Below are 26,795 nucleotides of genomic sequence, written 5' to 3' on the forward strand. Positions count from 1 at the left end.
CAACAAGGCTATGGCAATTAATGTTGATCACTTTGTTGCAAGAATCATGATGAAGATGGTCTTTGCATCATTAATCTAGAAGATGACACCAAAGCACTCCCATCCATATGGTTGATAGTTGCACTTCAATCAAGTTAGGTAAATATTCAACATTTTTTTAGATTTTGATTAATAGATGCTTATTAGACTTGGAAACTAGATTTGATTTGATTACTAATCTCAAATTAAAAATAAAGTATTGGATCTAAAATTTGAAATAAATTAGAAAAGTATAGACACATACACACACACACACACACACACACATATATATATATATATATATATAGATATAAATCATTTTGATTTAATCTTCCTATTTTCTTTCATGATGTATGGAATTATTTTTTATAGTAAAATCTTTATTTTTTTTAATTGTATTTATTTACAATTCCATCAAGCAATAATTTTCCATTTAAACAGTCTTTATCATATTAAAATTGGTTATATGGTCCAATCTCCATTCCCTTAAAGATGCAATATTTATTTGGTTTATTTGATACAAAGGTGTTGCAATTAACACTTACAGGAAAAAAAATCAGCCATAATATTAATACTCATTGTGTTATGTGGCAATCTCAATTCTATTCTTCATTGTTTTTGGCACTATCATCAAGTTTGTTACATGTGGAATTGGGTCACTTCTCTTCTACATAAATTAACATCAAATCCATGGAAGTGGGGTTGTTGGAAAACATTTTCTTGACAACATATTATTTTTGCTAAAACACTTTCTTCTAAATTCAAATGTTTTTGTAAGATTTGGTCTTTGCTAAAGGATCTTTGCCAAAGAAACAAATATGACTTAAAAAAAAAAATCACTATATTCTCTAATATAGAATCCTAGTATTGAAAGGTGTAATCAAATGTAGACAAATTAGCTCAAAATTTATCTAAAAGAAATTAACAAACCACATGTTACATGAACTTCTCTTTTTAAGAAATGAAATGAGTGATGGATCGCAAAACAAATATTAGATTTTAGAATAGACCAAATAATTTAGTTTAATCTAAGTGGTGTAATCTTATACAAAAGTATAAATGAACTCGCTCTGGTAGCTTTCCATGTTTTTAGTACTCTTAACATTGCCTTAGAGTATAAGTAGTTGGTTGTACTTTTCCCACTCAACTAATGCATTGGATATATGTATCTAAACAATGAATTCAATTTGATAAACTGCCTATGTAGAACATCTACCTATATTTTATCGTGTAATTACAATCAAACATATGTTCTGGAAAAGTAATTAAAAAATTAACTCGATGACTCATGTGTAACAAACCTTAAGCCCATAAGCTGTTTCAGATACATAATAAACCTCTAAAATAATCAATTGAGAATTCATGCTTAGCCCAGAAACTATGTGATATTGTAAGTAGAATGCGCCTGATGCAGCGACCAGATTCAGAGAGTACATATCACTTCTACGTCAAAAGATAAAGCATGTACTACTGGCATTTGAGCAGAGCCTATATTGCTTATAGCACACGTCAGAGCCTTGAAGACTCTTATTTTGGGAAATAATTGATCTCCATCTAATGCAGGAACACTGACACATTGCTGCTTTTTGGCAACAGATTGAAACATACCGCATAATTTCGTCACTACGCCTACATAATCACGCGTCACGCAACTATTGTCCCCTCAGAAAAAAGTTGCCAAAGAAAAACTATGCATCTAAGATACAATACAATTTTAGGTCATACAAGGCTCGCAGGGAAGTCATCAGCTTCTTTCTATTCAACATGTCTTTGACGAAAATCAAAATCTTCTCGTTACAGCTAAGAAACATGTCTCTCTTACGACCTGATCTACTTGTTGTCCTTCGACTGTCCAGCTTGATCTTGTGAACCGGCTGGTAGACTACCAATGCTGCCAAATGACTCCCCAACTTTGCTGAAGAAGCCCTTCACTTTGTCCACTACGGAGTTAAGCTCTTCTTGTGGAGGGATCTGCAGACATCGAGATTTTAGTACCCAATTTCAAGTTGCTGTAAATGTTAGACACAGTGATAAATGACTATATAAACATGGAAAACATGATCACAGAAAAGAAAAGCACAAAAAGTGTCCTTAGACGGATGAAAACTTACTGTGACGACATCCGAGGAAAACATGGCTGACTGGGGTTTTTCAGGGTCCTGTGAGAAGTCAATGAAGAATGTTAGAACATAGAAAGGTGTTGTGCACGGCAGCGTACAAAAAACACTCAGCATTCACCTTCACCGGCAGAGTGTGGAGACATGTACCATGATCTTGTAACCATATTGAAACCCAGTAGCGGACTTCAATACAGGGTATTGCTTGATGGCTGTCTGTATAATTTTCTTTTCATCCTAGAATACAACAGCAGCCCCTTAGAGTCAGTCATACTAGCTAAATCGGCACAAAGTCAAAAAGTATGTTAACGAATCTAGTAAGAGCATACCCATCGCCCAAGTCCTAGGCAGCTATCATGGAATTCATGAGAAGACTTGTAGGGCCACTACAAATTTCAATTTATGTTAGTTTCCACACAATCCAGTTTACTGAAATGAATAAACAGAAATTTGCCAAAATAGAGTACAAGTGGATCTACACCAATTGGTAACCTCATACACCAGTGTATACTGCCATAGACGTGAGGGAACTTTTACCTTGTAAATGACACCAGCGATGTTCCGGGTCAAAGTGCCTTCATACAGCTTCTTTCCCCAGTCATTCTTCATGGCTCCAACCATCATTTTTGCTGTGGTTCCTCCGGTCACCACGCTCAATGGATACCACCTTGGGACCTGCAACATTCCCAACAAGAATCAATCAATGACTCACGACACACCGTTTCTGTGCTTCATATTTGTGTCAACACCACTCGAGACTCCATAACCATCACCCTAACTTAACAACATCAAGTCCAGGCCGGTGGTCGCTAAGTTGCGTAAAGTAGTCTAGGTTCACCAAAAGCTCCTGCGCTATGATTACCTCCAAGCACGTCAGTCTAATAAAATTGAATGCAGAAAACCCTAATCACAATGGTGTTTATGGACTTACGGAGCAACAGCACAAGCTAAACTCTCGCAAACATGGGGATGTGGAGTAAGAAATAGCAGCTGTATGGACATCATTCAACACGATTTACTAGTAACTCTCAGCAATTCTGAACAACAAATGCTTACGTTCAAGGTTCGGATGAACAAAACAAACTTGGGGTTGCCGTCGTCTTCCATGGCGGGCATCGAAGGCATCTGCTGGCGGTTGGGTTGCCGTCCAGGGATACCAGCGTTGCGCCTCCCTTTGGCCCGCACGCTCACAGATACATCTCTCCTGTTCGCGTGCTCCTCCAATCCCGCTTTCGAGCACGATTTCAACGCCGCACTGCCGCTTCCCACCATGAACGACGTCTGATGTGTGCCCACTGCGGCCCTTTGCTTCGTCGCGCCCCCCGCAACGCAGAAGCTGGACGCCCCCGGCGCAAGCGCCATCATCGTAGTCTCCATCGGCTACCAAACACAATCCTACGCAATTCTGAAAACCGACAATCAAGTGCAGAATGCAAATACTCTCGTGCGACCTCGAATCACACCAACAAAGTTACCTTGCGACGTTGATGGATTTGCTGGAGCTGCTGCGAGGCTCGCCTGCGTCGTGGAGGGGGAAGAGCGTCTCAGCCTCGGCGAGCAGACCTGAGAGTGGATAGGATCGGCTAGTAGGTTCGGCTAGTCCCTACCTCGCCACACCTACACGACCACAAATACCAGTTGTGACGTGCAGCGAGTTGGGTTTTCAGCCGGTCGTTAAAATTGTGGCGCTGGGAAAGGACTGCTGGCCACGTCATCATCGCCACGTCACTCTGGCCTCGGGAGAACTCTGTCTGGAACATTGGACTGATTCTTGTGTATTAAAGAATGAAATATTTTTTCTGTAGAGAAGACACTTTCTGACAAAAAAAAATCTGGAATTGAACAAGAATCTCTACTGTCAATATTGTTGATGTGAATGCCACATATTGTTCTTGATTATTGCTACCGCAGTATCACCACTGCTGACTATTGTTGTCTGCCATAATGCATCACCAAAATGAATCACAATGTATTCATTAATCACACAAACATATTCCACTGATGCTACATAAAACTAAATACATATAAAAAACAAAAACGATAACTAAGAAAATACACATACATATGCAAAAATGAACATTGTATACGATAGTAAAAAGAAATTAGATTTAAAGAATTTTACATTTAATTATTACATATTTAGATATAAATAATTAGACATACATAGTTAGATATAAATAATTTTATATTTAATAATTACTTCTAAAATTTTATAATTTAATTAATTAATTATATTTTTAAAGTATATATCATTATTTTTTATTGATTTTTTATTATTTAGTCATCCTTATTTTAAAATAATTGATTACAAGTTTTATTTTATATATATTGTTATTATCTTTGAAATGTCACTTTAAACTTGTTCTAATAATTATTGTATATGTTTATTTTTTATTTTTATTGGTGTTCTTTAACTATAGTATTTTTTATCTTTATACTAAAATTACTCAAAGAGCAAATGCAATCAACAATATGAATTAATAAAATAATAAATACAAAATCAAAATTATATAAAGGCCAAGTAAAACCTTCACAAGTTGTATTGTGCAATGAAAATATAAGAGAGTTGCATAACTCATTTCTAATTGTTGTATGACAATAATTAAAAAAATATCATACAATATAGTATAAAGAAGGTTTGTTGAAGAACTAGAATTCAAAAAAATTGAGTTATATTAGGTATCTAAGTTATACGAGGTATACATAGCTTAGTAAAGAAAAACCGACAAACATAATATATAATGCATAAGAGCCAACAAACAACGAAACAATCAAACAACAAAATAGAACAAAATGAAATTAGTGGCTCAAACCACACAAATCCAAGCCAAGAATTCACAAGCAATTTATGACAAGTTAAAAAAGACAAGAATGGTTCTTAACATTAAATATATGCAACAAGGTCCTTTATAACTAAAGACAATTTAAAAAGAGACAACACAAGTTAGAGAAAGAAAATGAATGTAATTGATAGAAATTGTCCATAGATGATTAATTCTTATTCTTTATTTCCATACATAAACAAAATATATGAGTCTTGAGGATGTTTACCAAAGTATTGAATTATAGTCTTTCAAAGAGTGCTTATAGATTTAAAGATTCTTTTGCCCTATAATTCTATTGTAATTGTAATTTATTTATTTAATAATAAATTATATAATTTACAGTGATTTTTTTATTATATTTTATTTGTAGAGCCAATAATGTAGATAGGATGTATTTTTTATATAGAAAATATATATGGCTATACTTCTTGCTCTAATTTCTACTTTTGTATTGTATATTCTAGAATGGTTCTAAGCAATAGATTTGTAGAAATAGTTGGTGATCTTTTGTTGTTTTTAACACATTGTTTTCAACTATTACTTTAAAAAAGATATTCTTTACTAATTTCAATTAAAGAATTTTTTTTTTTTTTTTTTGTAAAAATCTATATATTAAGTTTGTATTATATAGGAAGTCATATATCTTTAATTTGCTAAGATATTTAGTTTTGGAATTAATTTTTACTTTGGTAGTTTAACATGTATGCAATATAATTTAACCATAGATTATGTAATTTTATTAATCGAAAATATTTTTACTAGATAGAAAGTATTTTATATAATACTACAATAAAAAATAAAAAAATGAAGTTTGGACTTAAATGTTAATATAAGAAAATGCAATGTTAGAGATTAATATATAGATGATTTCTAATTAATTTATTGCAATGAGAATTGTTTGTTGTTTATTTGTTAATATTAATATTTATTATGTATTCTAAGAATTTTTAATTTAATTTATTATCAGAACTAAGAATAAATAACAAGTATAAACCTTCTAAAGAATGAAACTTTAAATGAGATGTATTTTTTATATATAATTATGTAGTAAAATTAATTTAAAGCATCTAATTCTAAAAATAAATATTATCTACATTGGATTATTCAGTATTTTTAGTATTAACTTATATCAACTATTATAAAAAAAATCATAAATTAATAAATATAAATAATCATTAGAGATGTCAGAATAAACATCCAATAGAAATTATCATTGCTATGGCCCAATAATCTAGGTTGGTTGCTTTTGTTGAAGTAGCCATATGACTTAGAAGCCATGTGGCCTAACCTTAATAAATTTTAATCATATAATTATTTTTTAAAAAAAATTCTAAATTAAAATATTTATCACACTTTATATTAGCTTTAAATACTTGATTATTATATTTTCTATAAATTAAAAATTATATCATAAATAAATAAAAATTAGCTTATAATTTTTAATAAGAATTATAATAATAAATATTAATTATTTTATGGCCATTTAAATTTTTATAAGATTATTAATAGATTTTTTATACAAAATATATGTATATATGTTTATATACATATGTATATATATATATATATATATATACACAAACATATATAAACAAAACTCATATAGAAAGCTAAATGATTGTATAACCATTAAAATAACCTTAAATTATTAATATTTGTATATAGAAGAGATGTTTTTGTGATTAAAATATATTTTTGAAAATTTACCAAAAAGTATTACCATCTTTAAAAGTTGTACAATATTTTACCAAGTTGGTGATTATTTCTATCTTATTAGGTTAAACCAAGCATAAAAGTGCTTTAAATGGAGGTTGGAAACAAGAACAAGGGGTTGGTAGAGAGTCAAAAAGAACAAGACAAGGACATAGAATGGTTTAAAGTGAACTAAATTTAAATAGTTCCAATCAATAATTTTGAATGCTGCTAATAATCTCAATCAATTAGTGATTTTGTGGATCGACAATATATACATATATAATACATACAATGAGCAAATTTTAATTTTTGAAAATAAAATAAACAAAAAATATAAAATAAAAAATATTATTTGTAAAAAAATCTCTTTTTACGCCTTTCCATTGTACTTTTTTCATTTTCTTGCTTTTAAGATTGTTATAGTTTTAAAATTTTAAATACAGATAAATGTATTTTTAACTAAAAACTAAAAGTAAAAACTTATATGCTTATTATAGATGGACCTTGTATAATTTAGTAGATATTATGTTTTTAATGCCAAAAACTAACAAATTCTTTGGACACTTAATCTTTCTAATTACAAATATCAATTATTACAAAAAAAAAAAAAAAAAGAAAAAAAAGAAAAAGAAAAAGAGACAATCACAAAATACCAAATTAATGTGCAAAGTAATATTGCTTGAATTAGTCATAATCTTGCTAACAATTACATTTTTGTGCTTTCTACTTCATGTATTTGTATATGTTTTAAAAAACCAAAAATTTATTTTTTCATTCTAATTAAACTAAATTTAGATATTCATACATCTTTACTTATTACAACAAATGTCAATTATGTTTAAAATCTTATAAATACAACCATTTGCAATATTCTCTAGTATCATGTTAAATCGAAATTGTTTTTTTCTACAAGATCTCAAAACCCTCTATAATACTAATAATAAAAAAATTAAACTACCATATTTTTCTAAATAGACCAATTGAAATAATAAAGACTCACATCACAACAGTAATAATTAATATACAAACACCATGAATAAAACAAAATCACTAAATTAAATTTTCATATTCAAAAAATACATCAATTCAATTTCATATCTTTTATGCTCTACTATAACAAATCCAATTTGATTGCACACTTCCTAAATTCTCTATTTAGATTTTTTTTTTCCTACAATCATATCATTTAAATGCTCTAAATATATGATCTTGAGATTTCTTACAAATTCAATTCAATTTCATTTCAGTTTGGTCAACCCATTTGAAGATTTTTGAAATACACGTAATAAAAAATTGCTTCTACCAAGTTCCACTTACAATCCAACTTCATTTTGTCTATTTATCATTCACAATGCTAGTTTCTATGCCTAGTCTCAGCACACATGGCGACTATCTTATTTATATTTTGTGTGCATTAAAGTAGACGAAGACAGAGCTTTTGAGGTTGCTGACCTTCATCGAACACACAAAGATCGGAACCTGTTTTGAAAGTTTGGCATTTCATTCTTGCCAAAACGCTGTTGGAAGCAGATGAATTCATTGTTCATGCACTGTCTGCTAAACATGGAGGCAGAGGAGTGGATGGGTGTTGCAGGAATGAGGCCCAACAACGCACTTCTCAACACTCAACACACGGTTTGCATCAGAATGAATCGAAGTGAATCGAAGTGTGTGATGTGAGTCAGAACCGCTCTGAAAACATCGCCGGGATGCCTCTTTTGCATTCCCACAGTAACGTCTCTCTGTGCATCTCGGGACCTGTGCCCTGATCGAGCCACAAAAATGTTCTCTGATTGCCATGTCTTCACTTCTGCCAGTGCCAATCAAAAACCACAACAAAAACAACAACAGCAGCAGGCATGTGTGAGAGGATGCGGTGATGCGTGTAGAATGGGTTGGGAGTGGAAAGATAGAATGAAGCACAGACGAATTGAATTGCATTGCATTGCAGGGCTGGAGAGACAGACGAGTGAGTTGGTTGAGGTTGGGGGCAGGCCACGGGGGTTGAGGTGTGCGAGAAGGAAGGCTCCCTCCTCCCATAGGGAATGGCGGAGAAGAGGGAGGGAGGAAGTAGAAGGACGAGGGAGGGAGGCGAGTGAAGGTATGTCTTTGAATAAACCCAAAGACTGCAGCAAAGTAAAGATATACTATTCCACGGGGGATGACACTTGGACCCATCCGGCATCCCACATGCCGGATACAACACCCTACAGTCTGACGTGGAAGGAAGCCCATTCATTCAACACTCTCCATCCGTGTTGTGTAGTGTGGTGGAACTGCGAATGTCTTTAGGCTCTACGATGTGTGCAACGTGCACTGTAAAGAGCTTAGTCGGGTGCTGTGCTCTGAGGCATGCCGCAGTTTGGCAGCTGGATCGAGTGGGAACGGAGAAGAAGATACAGAGCTGTGCAAAGAACTGTTAAATCAATTCCAACCATTTTTTATATTTATAATCTCTAATAGCAACTTCTAAATATTTTTAAAGCTTTATTGAATTAGAAAATTTGTAAGATATTTTAAAACCTGAGAAAAAGATTAGAAATATAATGTAGTTTTTTATTTTAATGAAAAAAAATTAGCAATTTAGTTTAATATTTAGAAATTTGATAGATTATATAATAATTTGAATTTATCATAAAATTACTAGAGAATTTTTTTTAAAAAATTCCAAGAATATGGTTTCTACTAATATAGGTTTTGATACACTCATTATTAATTAAAATTAATTGATTGAAATATTCTTCTTTAGAATTACAAATTACAGTCCATCCTCAATATATATTAACACTTTGGAGCAAAGAAACTTGTAACACTTTTGTGTTTTCAACACTTTAACAATCATTGAAGGTTGTATAGACAATATGTAATACTTACATAAATAAAAATTATGTGATTATAAAATTAAAGATAATATCGCTTGTATGAATAAAAAATAAAAATATATAAGATATGATTGTCATCATATATATAAGCATAATAGAAGTAGAAATCTAAATTTGCTTAATGAGATTCTTATCTATGCCAAGTTATTTTTTTTATAGTAAATAAATACTTTGAATAAGAGGTATAACATCAGTAGGGTTTTGTTTCAAAAATTATTTTAAGATCACCAATATAATTTCAGCATCCTTAAATCCTATTCTATCCACCATCCCATTACAAATTTACACATTATCAGCTTTTTCAATGGATTCATTGGTAGCTACATTTTTTTCATTAATCAAGCATATTTATAATTTCTTTCTTAGTAGATATATAAGGATTGTTAATTGATGAATTTATGCCCATTCATAGTAGATCAAGTTTCACTCACTTGAGATACCATTACCAATTGTTATAGTAAAGTTGTAACTTCTTGCAATTCTTTCTTTTGTATTGCTTCCTAAGCTTCTCTATCTCTCATAATTGCATCCTTTGCTTCCATATTATTAAAAATATTTTTTAAAAAAGTATGTGTATGTTCCCAATAATTCATGATTTTTTGATGTAATAATTTTAATGGATTAAACATTCTCTAGCTTTATCAAAGATTGACACACATTAATATCTTTGTTCTTATTTTTTATGAGAAAATTTATTTGGTATTGAATTAGTTACTTGCAATATTGAACTTTGAATGATTGAATAATTTCTACATCAATAGCTTGGAATCTACTTATAATATTTGGAAGCAAGAATTCAAGTTTAATCATCCTCAATTATGCACCTACATTAGGTACTTGATACCACAAACATACATATTTATCTAAAGAATAAGTATTAGATAGAAGATAAATGTAGGTAGATTTGATAATATCTTGTGGAAAAGCTTTTTAGAAACTTCATATATGTGTATTTTATTTTAGACGTGTTTGTAGTTAATTGGTAAGTTAGGAACTTGGCCAACAAGTTAGCCACATGTCTCTTGTGTTAGTAGTTTGTGGTACAAGTTAACCATGTGGTGCATGTATAGAAAACTTGTTTTACAAGTTAGATATGTGTCTTGCAAGTTGGACATGTATTGGAGGGCTTATAGAAAGTTGTCATATAGTTCTTAATGAAATAGTATATATGGAGGCAAACGTGAAACCTTTTTCATTCTTGTCAATGCCTTTCTAGTCCCTAGTCTTGTTTCAAGTCTCTCTAATTTTCTTGTCTTTAGTAATAGCCATTTTATTTTTAATATTTTCTTAATTTTGAGTTAATATCTACTCTTTTCAAGTGACAAAAGAATATATTGAGTTTTTATTTGTTTGAGATTCATCTCTTTGATACTTGGTGATCTGAGAAATTGTCAACCAATAGTAATACCTTAACTTTTTGATGATATTGGAGGATCTCTCTCTTTTTTATTGAAGTAAATTTAGAACTCTTCACTATTATAGACCTAAACTTCCAGCCTCTCTAAATCATTAAATTACAAATTTGTCACAACATCATAACATTGCTAAATCCTCAAATAATACAACACTTGAATACAAAGAGGCCAATACAAAAAAGCCTAAAGTTTAAATCTTGGAAAGATTGATGGAGTTTGTGACTAATAATGTTTGTGTGATGTGGAATGAATAATGTGTGAAGATACTTTGAGCTTTACACAATATTATAAATACCAACTACAATATAATCTGTACACGATGGACCTAATTTAATTTCATCCAAGTGAATTCATTAAATAAAAGGGAGCTCAATTTTTATAAAATCTATTAGCAATTAACAATGATTACTATACTTTTTGGATTTTTTTGGGATAACACATATGGAAGGTGAAATATAGCTACAAAAAGTATTTGCTCAATTATTGCTGGTAGATGATTCTCCATATAGTTAATACTAGTAACGAAGAGTTGGCTGTACACTAAAATATAAATGACAGTTCACTTACACCACTAAAATAAAAATAATAATAAATAATAAAAACCCTTTAGAATGAATTGTAGGAACATTTTGCATTTCTTGTACTACTCGCACGCACGGCCAACACCGTTTGGTCCGTCTTCAATGGTAGAACGATTGGGGCATCAAAGCAACACAGTTAACTGCTCGGTTTGTTCGACAACTTCAATAACCATTAATCCAATTCACATGAAAGTCAACTTTCAGATCGCACTTCGCCGTAGTGCACATCCACAAGCTAAAAAGGATAGCTTCTCACATACAACAATAACGCTTTGCACTGTAGGATTCAGACTGAGAATACAGAGAAAACGTCGGCAAATTCATTCTTCACGTAACACTACCACGAACCAGATGTGTTATATGTAGGTGATCAAGTTTCCCATTTCAATAGAGAGGGTGATAGATCCCATCCTCTAACTAGTACAAGATGACTAAGAGAATTTAAACAGCTGTGAACACCTTTTTGTTTCCTCCGTCGGAAGCGCCCATGGGGATCACTTTCAAGACGTTGAATCTCACCGTTTTCGAGAGAGGCCTGAAGAGTTGGGCAATGTATTAGATAACAGGGAGAGTCATTGTTATATCAAATTATCGGTATCACCCAAAGTGAACTCAAAACCCCAGGTAGTTCCATTACAAATAGAATCTACCCAGCTCCTATGATAGACTATGATATTCTTCCAAAAGTTGTAATAAAAAACTAACCTGCATTGGCCGATGATAACCTTGTCACCCTCTTTCACACGGAAGGCAGGGGAGACATGGGCAGCTAAGTTGGAATGCCTCTTCTCATACCTGCAAAAATAGAATTTAGGGTTTTGTGAACAAACAGGGACACCGCGTAAGAGTACCAAGACAATTGTCACATCATTGAATTAATGACATCTGACAATCTTCTCCAGAAGCTATGCCGCAAATTTTCTAGCAAGCGCCATCGCGGAAAAATTGTGCAAGCTGCATGAATTATGATAATATCACCTCTGGTATTTTCTCACGAAGTGGAGGTAATCTCGCCGGATGGTAATCGTGCGGGTCATTTTTGTGCAGTTCACAGTTCCAGTGAGAATGCGACCTCGGATGGAGACGTCTCCAGTGAATGGGCACTTCTTGTCGATATAAGTACCTACAGAAAAAATATGAAAAACAAAACTCGTTGAGCAAGGCGAACAAATAATAAAAACTATACATTTAAAATGCAGAAGTCGAAGAGTAAGCCTTCATATTCAAGGCACGGGCCTCAAACCATTCAATGGTCGCAGAAACCAAGCTCCACAATTTTGTATTTATGGCTAAATAAAAGAGAATCCAGGAAGGAGGCAGTATGTCTACATTCATACAGGAATAAGAAGTGGATCCGAATCCGACACAATCTGGATTAATATGCCACAATTTTTCTACAACCCTTGTACTATATGTGTGAGCTACAACGATAACATTTGATAAAAGACGACGTGATTTGAAACAGTAAAGTTCATAATCTGCTTGACATTACGTTAGTTGCTGAATCATTTAAACACATGAGTGAAAATCAAGTTGGCAGAGGCTTCAACGCCATGATTCTAAAATGAGATCCAGTAGATAATTCAAGCATTGCATGAACGAAGGGGCAGTGCATCATGGAACACTCCATGAGACTGAGTGAAGACACAACCAGGAAAATCAGTAGTACCAAGATGGGTTACAATGACAGAGTGTGCGTAAATAAAAACCAGTAGATGCCACGTACCCTCAATAGCTTCACGGGGAGTCTTAAATCCAAGACCTACATTCTTCCAGAATCGAGTACCGGCTTTCCCTGCTGCCTTTCCCTTCGCCGAAGCTTTTGTGCTGCAATAAAAATAAAAAAATAACACATCCTTATCAGAAAAATTAAGGCACGCAGAATCATAGCTTGTTGCGAGCAAACCGCAAGAATTAAACCAAAATCCATAACTACTCTCACACAAGCAAAGATAACAAAATTCCAATATCTTACCTGAGGAAGACCTTAGGCTGCTTCAGAAACGACTTCTCGGTCTGCAAACGAAGAAAAAGCACAGGCCCAAGACCATCAGGAAAAGCCCTCGTCGCCCGAACCACAAAACCCTAAATGCATCGAACACTACAGACTCTTTGAAAGAATTCCCAAAAGGCACAAGATAAATTCATAAGACCAGCTACGAAAACTTCAAAAAGCACCTGCTCCGCCATGGTGCTCGATCTGCTTAGACGAGTAACGAAGGCGAAGAGGGTGCAAGCGAAGGTGCAAAATTCGAAAGGGATTGACCGGGCGGGCTGTTGTTGCTCTTAGGGCTGTTCAGGACAGGTTTTAGGGCCGACCATTCTTCGCTAGAACATGACCTCCATTCTATTCAGAGCGCATTTCAAATGAAGCTGTCATCTCTTTATAAAGGGACCTTTTCACACGGACCCGATTTTGCAATCTCCAGCTGGTCGAGGATATTGAGGTCTGAGTTCGGCGGGTATCAATACTTGGCAACTGCAAAAGGCGTTAAGAGGACTATTTTATTTTTCTTTTACATTATCCTCTGTATTTCTCTCTGAAATGTAGATGGATACAAATTTTTCTTTTTCTTTTTCTTTTTCTTTTTAATAGGAAGTCTAAACACAAGCTTAGTGTAAGTAGAGAACCGTGATGGCGGCAAAGAATGAATATCAATAATTACACAAGAAAAAAACAAAAAAAATAAAAAACAGTCTATATGAATAGTCAGCATTCATTATGATCAACCTCCCAGAACCAAATAAATAATTGATTATATAATGTAGTTTAGTACACTACATGTCATATAGTATAGGTCATGCAAATTGTAGCTAACAAAATGGGTTGACTATAATCCAAAGTTGACTTTCACAAAGTTAACTATAACCCGAAATTGACTTTAATGAGATTGACTATACTTATATATGTGTATATATATATATATATATATATATAATGTATGGTCAATTTGATTTTTCAATATGACTATTAAAAAAATCACCTTATAAGTTTTTATTGTAAATGTGAATTTCCATTGATAACTTTAAAGAAGATTTCACATATTGAATCTACTAAATTTTAATTTTAATAATAAATTTAAATAAATTTGATAAAATTCTAAAACATCATATTATTTTTACAATTAACTTATATTAAAATAATGCTAAAACTTAAGAAATAAGTATTTTTAATTAAAATTTTGATCTTTCTATTAATATTTTTTTAAATTACATACTATAATTTTTTTTTATATAAAATTCATAAATACAAAGGCATGTAGAATATGTAATAGTATTTCTTAGGAGTTTATTTTTATTAATAGTTGATTTATTTATGTGACAAAGATATAAGAGCAAAAGTAAATAAATGAAAATAAAAGATAATTTAGAAATTATCTAAAATACAAGACAATATTTCTAAAAAAAAAAAAAAAAATAGAATTAAAATGAAGGTCTAAAATCCATCAAAGTAAGTTTCATTGCTTATATATGTATATACATATATATACACATTTGAACATGTTACAAAATATTATACTACCAAGATTTATTTTTCTTACAACACATATATACATATGTTACAAAATACATATAGAAGAATGTTAAAATGACACAGATTTTTGTAAAATTGACCTACTATCCTCATTCTCTATATTCCTAGCCCCTCATTCCTTGTCTTGACCTCCCCATCTCCATTCCTAGTGCCCATCTTCCATCCATGGACCTCTAACAGGGCACCCTCTAAGCCTTGGAATCTTGTTCATAGGACCCCACAAGACCACTATCAAACCATACATTAGCTTGAGATATGCCTCTCGTAGCAAACTTTGCATTCAATTGAGCTAGTATGCTTTACCAACACTCTTATTAGTTGTGTGCATAATACCTATTTAAAAAATAATAATATATATATATATATATATATATATTATTTTATCTCATTGCAATATCCTTGTGATCATACACCACCATTGTCTTTTTTAAACTCCATCTTGTTTTAATTATAAGAATTAAGCTATGGCATCTTACATCGTATGCTAATCAATGGTCGCTACATTTGCCTTATCTATGTTCTCCATCATCAAGGCCACATCTGCCACATCAACATCGCAACTCTTCACTCTATTGAAACTCAAAGAATGTTTGTCTTGCATAACAAGGTAGTATGCATAGTGGATAATGTTTCTACTAAAGATACAAACTATTTCAATGTTGGAGCCATGGCCATCGATCAAATCAACTTGGCCTTCTCCATTTTCTTTTCATGCAAGGACTTATGCCCAAAGTGCAATGGTGCCTGATTTATTTGCAAGACAAGCTCCGCTTTGGATGCTAGTGTCACTTAGAAGGATCAAGCTTACATTGTCTACAAAAATTGCAATGGGTTAGACAAGGTGGATCAAATCGATAAGGCGGAGCACATCGTTGCCAATGGCAAGAAGAGGTTAGTGCTTGTACTTGTGCAATTCGTCAATTCCATAGCATTTGTAGAATGCATAGCCAATGTCTTGAAAGATTTTCAAGTCTCTATTACATAGCTTGACGTTATATAATCTCGTGACATAAAAATATATGTATATATATATATATATTCACATGTGTCTTTTGACTTGAGACCTTATTTGTTTGAATATCGATGTGCCTCATAATCTTCTCTTTGTTATATTGCCCCTTTGATTTCTTTCTCTACTCAATCTTTTACTGTTCAGTGTCGTTGCATATCTTTGTATATCCATTGCCTTTGAAGGATGGTGTTCATGCTCTCATAGCTTGTCCTTAAGAAATATGGCTTTTATTCTATTATCCATTCTTACCCAAGTCCAACTTCTTCATGACAATGCATTTTGAAAGCTGTATCAGAATAAGTCTGTAGAAATTTAAAAAGCCAACATATAGTTTGAAAGTGGCCTTGTAGGATCTCATCAGCGTGAATCCATGGACGGGAATGGACGTTGAGAATGGAAATAGGGAGGTTGAGACAGGGGATAAGGACCTGGGAACATGGAAAATGAAGATGGTGGGTCAATTCAACAAAAATCAAGGTCACTTTAATGTTCCCAATTATATATATATATATATATATATATGTATGTAAAGTAAGTAGCTTCAACAAGTTTTCATCAATCAATACTACATATTTTCATATTATTTATTTATCTTTAAGATATTCATATTCAACATGCATTATTAAAATAAACAAATAAAGTGCTGCAACCAATGAATATTTAAAGAACAATATGGTATCATTTGGACTTTACACTGCACCAACTTCCTCCAAACACTGAGCATAGAATATTATAAGTAAGTTTTTAAAAGTGTAAAAATATATTATACCACAGAGATAGCTGGCAGCCCATGCACTGCACTTGCAGTTCTTTGCACAGCTCTGTATCTTCTTCTCCGTTCCCACTCGATCCAGCTGCCAAACTGCGGCATGCCTCAGAGCACAGCACCCGACTAAGCTCTTTACAGTGCACGTTGCACACATCGTAGAGCCTAAAGACATTCGCAGTTCCACCACACTACACAACACGGATGGAGAGTGTTGAATGAATGGGCTTCCTTCCACGTCAGACTGTAGGGTGTTGTATCCGGCATGTGGGATGCCGGATGGGTCCAAGTGTCATCCCCCGTGGAATAGTATATCTTTACTTTGCTGCAGTCTTTGGGTTTATTCAAAGACATACCTTCACTCGCCTCCCTCCCTCGTCCTTCTACTTCCTCCCTCCCTCTTCTCCGCCATTCCCTATGGGAGGAGGGAGCCTTCCTTCTCGCACACCTCAACCCCCGTGGCCTGCCCCCAACCTCAACCAACTCACTCGTCTGTCTCTCCAGCCCTGCAATGCAATGCAATTCAATTCGTCTGTGCTTCATTCTATCTTTCCACTCCCAACCCATTCTACACGCATCACCGCATCCTCTCACACATGCCTGCTGCTGTTGTTGTTTTTGTTGTGGTTTTTGATTGGCACTGGCAGAAGTGAAGACATGGCAATCAGAGAACATTTTTGTGGCTCGATCAGGGCACAGGTCCCGAGATGCACAGAGAGACGTTACTGTGGGAATGCAAAAGAGGCATCCCGGCGATGTTTTCAGAGCGGTTCTGACTCACATCACACACTTCGATTCACTTCGATTCATTCTGATGCAAACCGTGTGTTGAGTGTTGAGAAGTGCGTTGTTGGGCCTCATTCCTGCAACACCCATCCACTCCTCTGCCTCCATGTTTAGCAGACAGTGCATGAACAATGAATTCATCTGCTTCCAACAGCGTTTTGGCAAGAATGAAATGCCAAACTTTCAAAACAGGTTCCGATCTTTGTGTGTTCGATGAAGGTCAGCAACCTCAAAAGCTCTGTCTTCGTCTACTTTAATGCACACAAAATATAAATAAGATAGTCGCCATGTGTGCTGAGACTAGGCATAGAAACTAGCATTGTGAATGATAAATAGACAAAATGAAGTTGGATTGTAAGTGGAACTTGGTAGAAGCAATTTTTTATTACGTGTATTTCAAAAATCTTCAAATGGGTTGACCAAACTGAAATGAAATTGAATTGAATTTGTAAGAAATCTCAAGATCATATATTTAGAGCATTTAAATGATATGATTGTAGGAAAAAAAAAATCTAAATAGAGAATTTAGGAAGTGTGCAATCAAATTGGATTTGTTATAGTAGAGCATAAAAGATATGAAATTGAATTGATGTATTTTTTGAATATGAAAATTTAATTTAGTGATTTTGTTTTATTCATGGTGTTTGTATATTAATTATTACTGTTGTGATGTGAGTCTTTATTATTTCAATTGGTCTATTTAGAAAAATATGGTAGTTTAATTTTTTTATTATTAGTATTATAGAGGGTTTTGAGATCTTGTAGAAAAAAACAATTTCGATTTAACATGATACTAGAGAATATTGCAAATGGTTGTATTTATAAGATTTTAAACATAATTGACATTTGTTGTAATAAGTAAAGATGTATGAATATCTAAATTTAGTTTAATTAGAATGAAAAAATAAATTTTTGGTTTTTTAAAACATATACAAATACATGAAGTAGAAAGCACAAAAATGTAATTGTTAGCAAGATTATGACTAATTCAAGCAATATTACTTTGCACATTAATTTGGTATTTTGTGATTGTCTCTTTTTCTTTTTCTTTTTTTTCTTTTTTTTTTTTTTTTTTGTAATAATTGATATTTGTAATTAGAAAGATTAAGTGTCCAAAGAATTTGTTAGTTTTTGGCATTAAAAACATAATATCTACTAAATTATACAAGGTCCATCTATAATAAGCATATAAGTTTTTACTTTTAGTTTTTAGTTAAAAATACATTTATCTGTATTTAAAATTTTAAAACTATAACAATCTTAAAAGCAAGAAAATGAAAAAAGTACAATGGAAAGGCGTAAAAAGAGATTTTTTTACAAATAATATTTTTTATTTTATATTTTTTGTTTATTTTATTTTCAAAAATTAAAATTTGCTCATTGTATGTATTATATATGTACATATTGGCTAGAAAAACATGTAAAGTTTCGACAAAAAGAAAAAATGTGTGTGTGTATACACACACACACACACACACACACATATATATATATATATATATATATGAATAGTGTTTTAAGAAATGAAATGTAAAGATAAAGAAGAAGATTTGCAGTTAGATTTGCATTAGACTAGATATATGCCCACAGGAAGAATATTAAATATGGGCAGATCTGTAAAGTTAATCCTCTATTATATCTGTACATTCACACGTTCTCCCCCAGAATTGAGTCATTGCCCAATGATGCTTCTCAATGGCATATCTGACAAGCAGATGACAAGGATTTCTTTCACCATTTTTATTCCTGCATTCTGAACTGAACAGAACCCTCATTTTGAAATGGATATACATGAATCTGGTAATTAGTGTCTCTATCATGTGCATCAACATTACTATTTCAAATGCTTCTGTGGAGTTCATAAACTGCAAGAATTTGGTGTTGGTCCATATTAAAATATACTTTTTCTAGAGGTGTTGATTGATACATTATATTATATACACTACAGAAGCTAATGAAAGCATTGTAATGCTCTCACTTGGTATTGGTGTGGTACAAAACCTCAGAACAAGGAAATTAGTTAAACATAATCTATAGAATGAATGTGTGGAATTTGTGCAAGAGTTTGTTTGATTCTTCCTTACTGATGTGGCTGTTAATTTAATGCTTCATACATAGTAGGTCATTACAATTTGGTGAACAATTAGGAATGCATAAGATAGTGTGTCAGTGAACTAGTTATAAGTGGTCATTATAAGTTCAAGGTTGCAACCTAGCAGTGAAAAAGCTTTTGATTTACATAGTATTCCATCAAATAATAGTATTATTCCACTTCTTCAAGTGCATAATTCCCGGATTCTACACCTAGAATCTGTTCTTTGAAAAATTGTTCATTATTTACTGCATGGTATATTGGTGATATATGCATGGAAATTATTGAGAGCATTAAATGTAGCTGGCTCTCTCCATGCTAGTTATTGTAGTTTACAGTTAATACATTAGCTACAATGTTTGGAATGTAGTGGAGAGAAATTGTTTATCTTCTCTTTGTATACAAGAGACAACCACATCAATACATAGATAAGAAGTTCTCTCTCCTTCTATTCACTCTTGTGTGTGTGTGCATATTACTTCCAACTACTCTTGTGTCTCTCCAAGCATTCTCAAGAGAAATGATCAAGCATATCAATCATGTTCTTTTTTAATTTATAATATCCAATAAGGATAGCCACAAATTTTGAGGGCTACTTTTGACCAGTTTCCAATGCTAGCAATAATAATGAACAAAATAAAATAAAATAAAATCTCACTCATGTATATTTTTGGATAAAGGATAACCCATGAGTTGGAGATCAAAAGATATTTGCATACTGTAATGGATAAGAATTTGTGTGTGTGTGTGTGTGTATGTATCTTGATTGATTGTGAATAACAATTTATCATACTTGTTATTCTGAACAAAACTCTGCCTTTTTCCTCCATGTAACATGAGACTGAAATTTCACTTTTGGTTTTTGAGATTTGTCATGAAGCAAATTGTTTTTGATTTTTTTAACAATGCAACATGGAAAAAAAAGTGAAATGATGCATTTGTTGGATGAGGCATGACACTTATTACTACATCAGGGAACACATATACACAAAATAAAATAAAAAATAAAAATAAAGATAAAAAACCATGTGTTTGAAATTATGGGTTTTACAAGTTATGCAAATTTTGTGGTAAAAACATTTCAAAGACTTTTCTAAATTAAATATATATAGAAGAGAAACTGAATGTACGTGAAAATGTATGAATAACATTTCAATGGACTTGGTGAATATTAGACAAATTTGAGATCAACTTAAAATTCACACATCTATAAAACTCAAAGTCAAATTCTTTCAATTTCTTAAAAAAAATTTATGTAGAAAAATAATAATCACATATTTAAATAGATTCTCTATGAAAAGATACAACAAAAAAGAATTAGAAAATTATTTTGTTTTAGTTACCAATTTATTCAAAATAGACAAAAGATAAGCTCACACATGTAATTTGTTCTCTCTCCCATGCTTATACACCTGAAATGTAAGGTTGCATACTATTAGAATTGTGATGGAAATTATTGCATTGAATTGTTCGCTGAAAAGGATCCACAAAAATGTGATACATCAGCATTAAGCTGCGTTCTTGACTTTTCATGACACTTTTTACTTTTTCTCTCGTCAAATGTTTCTTCGGCACAAGCATATCTGGATGCGGTTGGATATCATTAAATAGGAGAAATTATCATCCGCATGCATTCTCGGAACAGAGGGATTACACCAGGAACTGTCGTGGGGCCGACGCAGAAGACACGGAAGACAATTCCTGGGAGACCTAAGACTCTTGGGCGTCATGCTTGCCAAGCGGCGACAAATTCTCGACTAAGTCCACGAGGAACCTTTCGTTCTTGCCTTCACATGAATCGAATGCATTGTTCCCGTTTGCATTCCGATCTGCCGAATCAACTCTCCCCGCTGGATTGGCACACACAGAAAAGACCCATTTCTTTAAATCTTCTCTGAAGTCTCACGTCCCCGTAAGTTGTGTGTTGCTGTGTTTTGCCTTTCCAGAGGTGCACAGTTGGTGGAGGCTGTGAGGATTCCACCACCATGGCCATTGCAACAGCGATGCGTCGCCTCGCTAGATCGCAGAGCCAGCACCTGCACCGCGCATTGCATCGAACCCCTCCTGCCGCCTGCTCCGGTTTCCGGTTCTCTAGTAATGTTAGTTTCTGCCGTTTTTTTCTTTCTTTCTGGTTATGTCTTTGTGAGACTGTTTTGTTTGTGAGTTTAGTATAATTGCGCCGGAGTAAAGGTGCCGGGTCTTCTGTAGAGCGTTGGATTCTTTCGTTGTAAGGTTCTTTGTTGCCGATTTCTATGTACAATGGGTTGAATGTGGGTAGAGGAATGCTTGGGGTGTGTTGACGACATCGCTCTGTTTTGGTTCGTATCGCAGACTGCGGTTGCTTCAGAGTACTCAAGTTCGGCTAAGTCGAATGTAACGGTGAGATTTAGCCGCCATTACTTGTTTGGCCGTTTTGGCAGGTTAAGGCTTCATTCTGATTTCATGTTTGCACTGTTCGTTTTGTTTTATTTTTTAAAAAATAATAATTGTGGAGTGAACATTTGGTAGCAACATCTCCTGAATGATTTCGATATATATATATATATCGTGGTTGAAGATTTTATAACCCGTTGGATCGATCGAGTGGATCTGCACCATTATGGCAATGTGCGGTGTATTTGGAGTTTGAATTCATTAATTGTCGTGGTGCATGGGTTACATGCACTTGATGATCGAGCTCCGGAAAAGCGTTTGAGTCATTTCTACTGGATAGATGAGTAGGACGGGTGCGGGATAGATCTGAGTAATTTGAAAACTTCTTGGCGCTCAAATTCTGTGACCGTTTTGAGTTGTTAGAGTTGCATCGCTTCATCGAACACAATCACATCGAGTCTACGAATATTTTCACTCTAGTGATCAAGGTTGAGCGGTGGAAAGGTCTTTTATGTATTGGCAGCTTTTAATATATCCGTTATTGTTCACTTGGAGGCTCCCCAATGAATCTGGGCAGAACCCTCTGCTGTCGATTGTAAACCTTACAGATGTAGTTTATTGCTGTGTTGGAAACAGTCTTTCGTTCGTAGGCGTGGTCTTTGATGGAGTTGTCATGACTTCACTTGGCAGGACGTCCCGTGCCTTGAAAATCTTCTAAAGTTACAGCAGATTATTGCCTTCTTTTTGTTTTGTTCTTTTTTGTTCTTTTTCTTGCTGATCCTTGCATGAGTTTCAACTTGTAGCATGCTGTCTTAATTTCGCACCATGTATGAAACAGTGGCCGAAGCAGCTCAATGCCGACATCTCCGAGGTTGATCCCGAGATCACTGACATCATTGAACACGAGAAGAATCGTCAATGGAAGGTATGAACATCCGCTCCTGTGTTTTTGTAACCCCTCTTTATTTGAGCTAAAATTTGTCTTGTATTTATGTTGGAGTATCAAGTGACAGTTGATGAGTAATGATTGATATTTGAATGAACTTATCTAGGGCTGGGTGATAATTCTAAGTTGCGTTGCGCTTTCCAGGGACTTGAGCTGATCCCGTCAGAGAATTTTACGTCCGTATCAGTTATGCAGGCAGTGGGTTCAGTCATGACCAATAAGTACAGTGAAGGTTACCCCGGTGCTCGCTATTACGGTGGCAACGAGTGCGTAGTTTCTCATTTTCCTCTCTCTCTTTAAAATATAACTTGTCTGTATTCTTTTTCATAAACCTTTATTGATTGAGATTTTTGCTCTGTTCATGAATAGTTAGGTATATTGACACCTCTACACAAATGTAGGTTCATTGACATGGCTGAAAGACTGTGTCAAAAAAGAGCTCTCGCAGCTTTCCGCCTCGATCCAGAGAAATGGGGAGGTCGGTATCTCCATCTTGGCGTACACAATTTAGCTTACGTCTATTCTGCACATGGCCTCTTCTCTTAGCTGTTACATGCCCTAGTCCTTGAAGTTGTTCCTGCGACTTTTAGAGAAGCATACAGCGCTGATACGCAACACCGGTTGATCAGTGAATGTGCAGTCTCTCTCTGGGTCCCCAGCCAATTTTCAGGTCTACACAGCTCTCTTAAAGCCACACGAGCGCATAATGGCCTTAGATCTTCCTCATGGTGGTCATTTGTCTCATGGATATCAGGTGTGATTCCTAATAAACTCTACCTGTACCATCTTTTGCCACTCGCCTCAGAGCGTCAATTATTATGTACCGCTGCTAAAGATAGCTTATTTATTTATGTATAGCTGATGTTTTCTCCACTTGCCTTACATCTACTGGCTCTGTTGTCTGACATGGTAAACAGACGGACATGAAGAAAATCTCGGCGGTTTCCATTTTCTTCGAGACTATGCCATACCGATTGGACGAGTCTACAGGTTACATAGACTACGATACGGTACTAACTGCAAACCATTAGTTGTGGTCCTGTATAATGCTCTTATGCATGTACATCCTTTTGATGTATATCCTTGGATAATATTTTTGATGTGATTTTGAGGATTGTTTCTAGCTATGATCACTCTCCTTTTCCTAAACATGCGTTGAAGTTGTGAGTCTAATTTAACAGATCAATTTGGAAATTTGCAGATGGAGAAAAGCGCAGTTCTTTACAGGCCAAAATTGATAGTAGCTGGTGCCAGTGCCTATGCTCGCCATTACGACTATGCTCGTATGCGCAAGGTGTGTTTAAATTTGATGTTTGCGGCCTTTGCATTATGTGAAATTGCATCATTTGTATGTTTCTACAGTGTAATGTTAACTATCCGATACTCTACTGTGTACCTGCTCCTTCGAGTTCATATGTGATCTGCAAATTGTCTTTCTCATGCAGGTTTGTGACAAGCAAAAAGCTATTCTGCTTGCTGATATGGCCCACATCAGTGGCCTGGTAGCCGCTGGCGTCGTCCCGTCTCCCTTCGACTTCGCGGACGTGGTAACTACCACTACCCACAAGTCTCTTCGAGGCCCTCGGGGGGCCATGATCTTCTACCGCAAAGGGTTGAAGGAGACAAACAAGAAGGGTGAACAGGTATTTCAGATACTAGAAGTGTTGTGCGTTTTTTTAGTTACAACATGTGTTTTTATTGTGGAGTAAGCTTTAAAAACCATACATGTGATTGATAAGTTCCACGCAACGTGTCTTCACTCCAACGAAAGCATAGGGGCGATGCTGGTCTCGCGTATGCGGAGGTTGGTTACATTTCAGCTGAATGTTTCTGATCCATCCTGCTGTGCAGATTTTCTACGACTATGAAGACAAAATTAATGCTGCTGTTTTTCCAGGACTACAAGGGGGTCCTCACAACCACACCATTGCAGGACTTGCTGTTGCCTTGAAACAGGTAAACTTTCGTCATGCGATCATTTAACGAGGAGCATAACTCATCGATATTGGAAAGAGGTTTAAGCGAATCAAAATGCAAAACTTCACCTTTTTTAATGGCTTATAGGTCCGTTTATTTAGCTTTCAATTATGATGGAAGTAGTCGATGGAAGATTTGACTGCGGCGTGGACCTGCGTATAATGATATCTTATCGCTCTTTGGGGTGGTTACAGGCAGCTACGCCAGAGTTCAAGGCGTACCAGGAACAAGTTCTGAGCAACTCTGCACGTTTTGCCAAGGTCGTTGTCTTTTCATTTAGGCCATGCTATGTGATACCTGACAAGAAACAGTGTGATCAGTAGTATATTTTGTTGTACTACAAAGTAATTAGGTGATGATACTTCTCTAGTAACGTTTACAAGTATTTTATCCTTTTGGTATTAATTTGTGGGTGATTTATGCAATTGGTTTAAAACATGTAGGCCTTGATGAGCCAAGGTTACGAGCTGGTGTCCGGTGGAACAGAGAACCATTTGGTGTTAGTGAACCTCAAACCCAAGGTATTTCCTGTGCATTCCCTCTATAACATCATTTCATGCTATTGCAGCTTTCGAAGAAAGAACATTGAATAGTTATTAACGAAATCTTTCATTTTTTTAGGGTGTGGACGGCTCTAGAGTGGAGCGAGTGATGGAGCTTGCTCATATTGCGGCAAACAAAAACACTGTTCCTGGAGATGTATCTGCTCTAGTACCTGGAGGCATTCGCATGGGTAAGTTGCAAAAGTAATCTTTTGATCAATCCAATTTTGGTGATGAACTGACCGATGAAAGGTTCTTCGAAGGGTTAGTGACATGAAAGGGTGATGAATTTCATGTATTACATCTTGTAAATTATTAATCGCAGTTGCTTAGTTGGTTGCTGTTTGTGTTATTATTGTCTGTGGCATTTGAGAGGGTGAATTTATTCTACGGTCTCATGAAGTGGACTCTTTGCTTGGAAAAGGAACCCCTGCTTTGACAAGCAGAGGCTTCATAGAGGAAGATTTCGAGAAAGTTGCTGAGTTCTTTGACCGAGCGGTTGGAATCGCTGTGAAGGTCAAGAAGTCCACAGGTGAGACTTATACTAACTATTATTTTCTTTGAAACGACGGGCAGAGAAAGTGCTGGTTGTACACATCTTTGATGTATTAATCCTTCCGTTTGTAACTGAATCAATACTCCGCATTGTATTCTGGTTATAGGTGCAAAGTTGAAGGACTTTAGGGCAGCTGTGGACACTGATCCCGAGATCCAGGCAGAAATTGGAAAGTTGAGAACTGAAGTTGAAGAATTTGCCAAGCAGTTCCCCACAATAGGCTTTGAAAAGTCCTCCATGAAGTACCAAAATTAGAAGCGGCAGTCTTTGTATAAATATGTCCCCCGTGCACTGGGAAATCAGGTGACATCATTCACTGGCTGCGTGTAGCCATGCTAATTGTCGCCCTCCATGGCCAATTATATAAGGTCTTCAAAAGGATGAATCTTGTATCTAAGATGAGTTACTTTTTGAATTGAAGAGATGTGAATTGAAATCCCGTGCTGAGAAGCGGTGTTCTGCGGGCGCGATGCTGAGAATGCTTGATTTTTTTTTTCTTATCTTTCAGTGTGACATTATTATGGATGTCTGCCCGCGTTCCCTGTGTTCCTCTTTTCTTTTCTCTCTGTATTTAACAGGGTCTGTAATTGCATTTTTAGCTACTATGACGGGGATGTCTCATCAGAGAAGCACGATGCTGAGTGTTTCATCCAAAATCCCCTTTTATGGAAGAA

At 34.6% G+C, this 26,795-nt stretch overlaps 3 protein-coding genes and 1 long non-coding RNA gene across 4 annotated transcripts; 1 reads left to right on the plus strand and 3 right to left on the minus strand.

The window, feature by feature from the left end:
• Positions 1–1,387: 1,387 nt before the first annotated feature.
• LOC112291947 (protein HHL1, chloroplastic) lies at positions 1,388–3,635 on the minus strand. Its single transcript, XM_024539976.3, has 5 exons — positions 3,195–3,635; positions 2,676–2,813; positions 2,289–2,375; positions 2,133–2,180; positions 1,388–1,992 (listed from the first exon to the last, which is right to left on the minus strand). The coding sequence occupies exons 1-5, from the start codon at positions 3,513–3,515 to the stop codon at positions 1,852–1,854; spliced, it is 735 nt and encodes a 244-aa protein (XP_024395744.1). The 5' UTR covers positions 3,516–3,635; the 3' UTR covers positions 1,388–1,851.
• Positions 3,636–11,834: 8,199 nt separating this feature from the next.
• Positions 11,835–13,785, minus strand: LOC112291034 (small ribosomal subunit protein uS17). The gene is made up of 6 exons (XM_024537968.3): positions 13,715–13,785; positions 13,512–13,552; positions 13,263–13,363; positions 12,515–12,659; positions 12,242–12,331; positions 11,835–12,071 (listed from the first exon to the last, which is right to left on the minus strand). The coding sequence occupies exons 1-6, from the start codon at positions 13,724–13,726 to the stop codon at positions 11,978–11,980; spliced, it is 483 nt and encodes a 160-aa protein (XP_024393736.1). The 5' UTR covers positions 13,727–13,785; the 3' UTR covers positions 11,835–11,977.
• A 2,316-nt stretch (positions 13,786–16,101) lies between these two features.
• Positions 16,102–17,024, minus strand: LOC149987816 (uncharacterized). The gene is made up of 2 exons (XR_016506274.1): positions 16,853–17,024; positions 16,102–16,511 (listed from the first exon to the last, which is right to left on the minus strand). It is a non-coding gene; the product is annotated as an uncharacterized LOC149987816 (long non-coding RNA).
• Positions 17,025–21,653: 4,629 nt separating this feature from the next.
• On the plus strand, positions 21,654–26,560 carry LOC112290921 (serine hydroxymethyltransferase 1, mitochondrial). Its single transcript, XM_024537759.3, has 15 exons — positions 21,654–21,826; positions 22,059–22,106; positions 22,939–23,025; positions 23,191–23,312; positions 23,448–23,524; positions 23,676–23,800; positions 23,964–24,056; positions 24,248–24,340; positions 24,492–24,689; positions 24,898–25,002; positions 25,218–25,283; positions 25,467–25,544; positions 25,645–25,756; positions 25,990–26,097; positions 26,228–26,560. The coding sequence occupies exons 1-15, from the start codon at positions 21,713–21,715 to the stop codon at positions 26,374–26,376; spliced, it is 1,575 nt and encodes a 524-aa protein (XP_024393527.1). The 5' UTR covers positions 21,654–21,712; the 3' UTR covers positions 26,377–26,560.
• Positions 26,561–26,795: the final 235 nt, after the last annotated feature.

Source organism: Physcomitrium patens, chromosome 14 (assembly GCF_059467195.1).
Source record: "Physcomitrium patens ecotype Gransden chromosome 14, ASM5946719v1, whole genome shotgun sequence".
NCBI classification, from domain to species: domain Eukaryota; kingdom Viridiplantae; phylum Streptophyta; class Bryopsida; order Funariales; family Funariaceae; genus Physcomitrium; species Physcomitrium patens.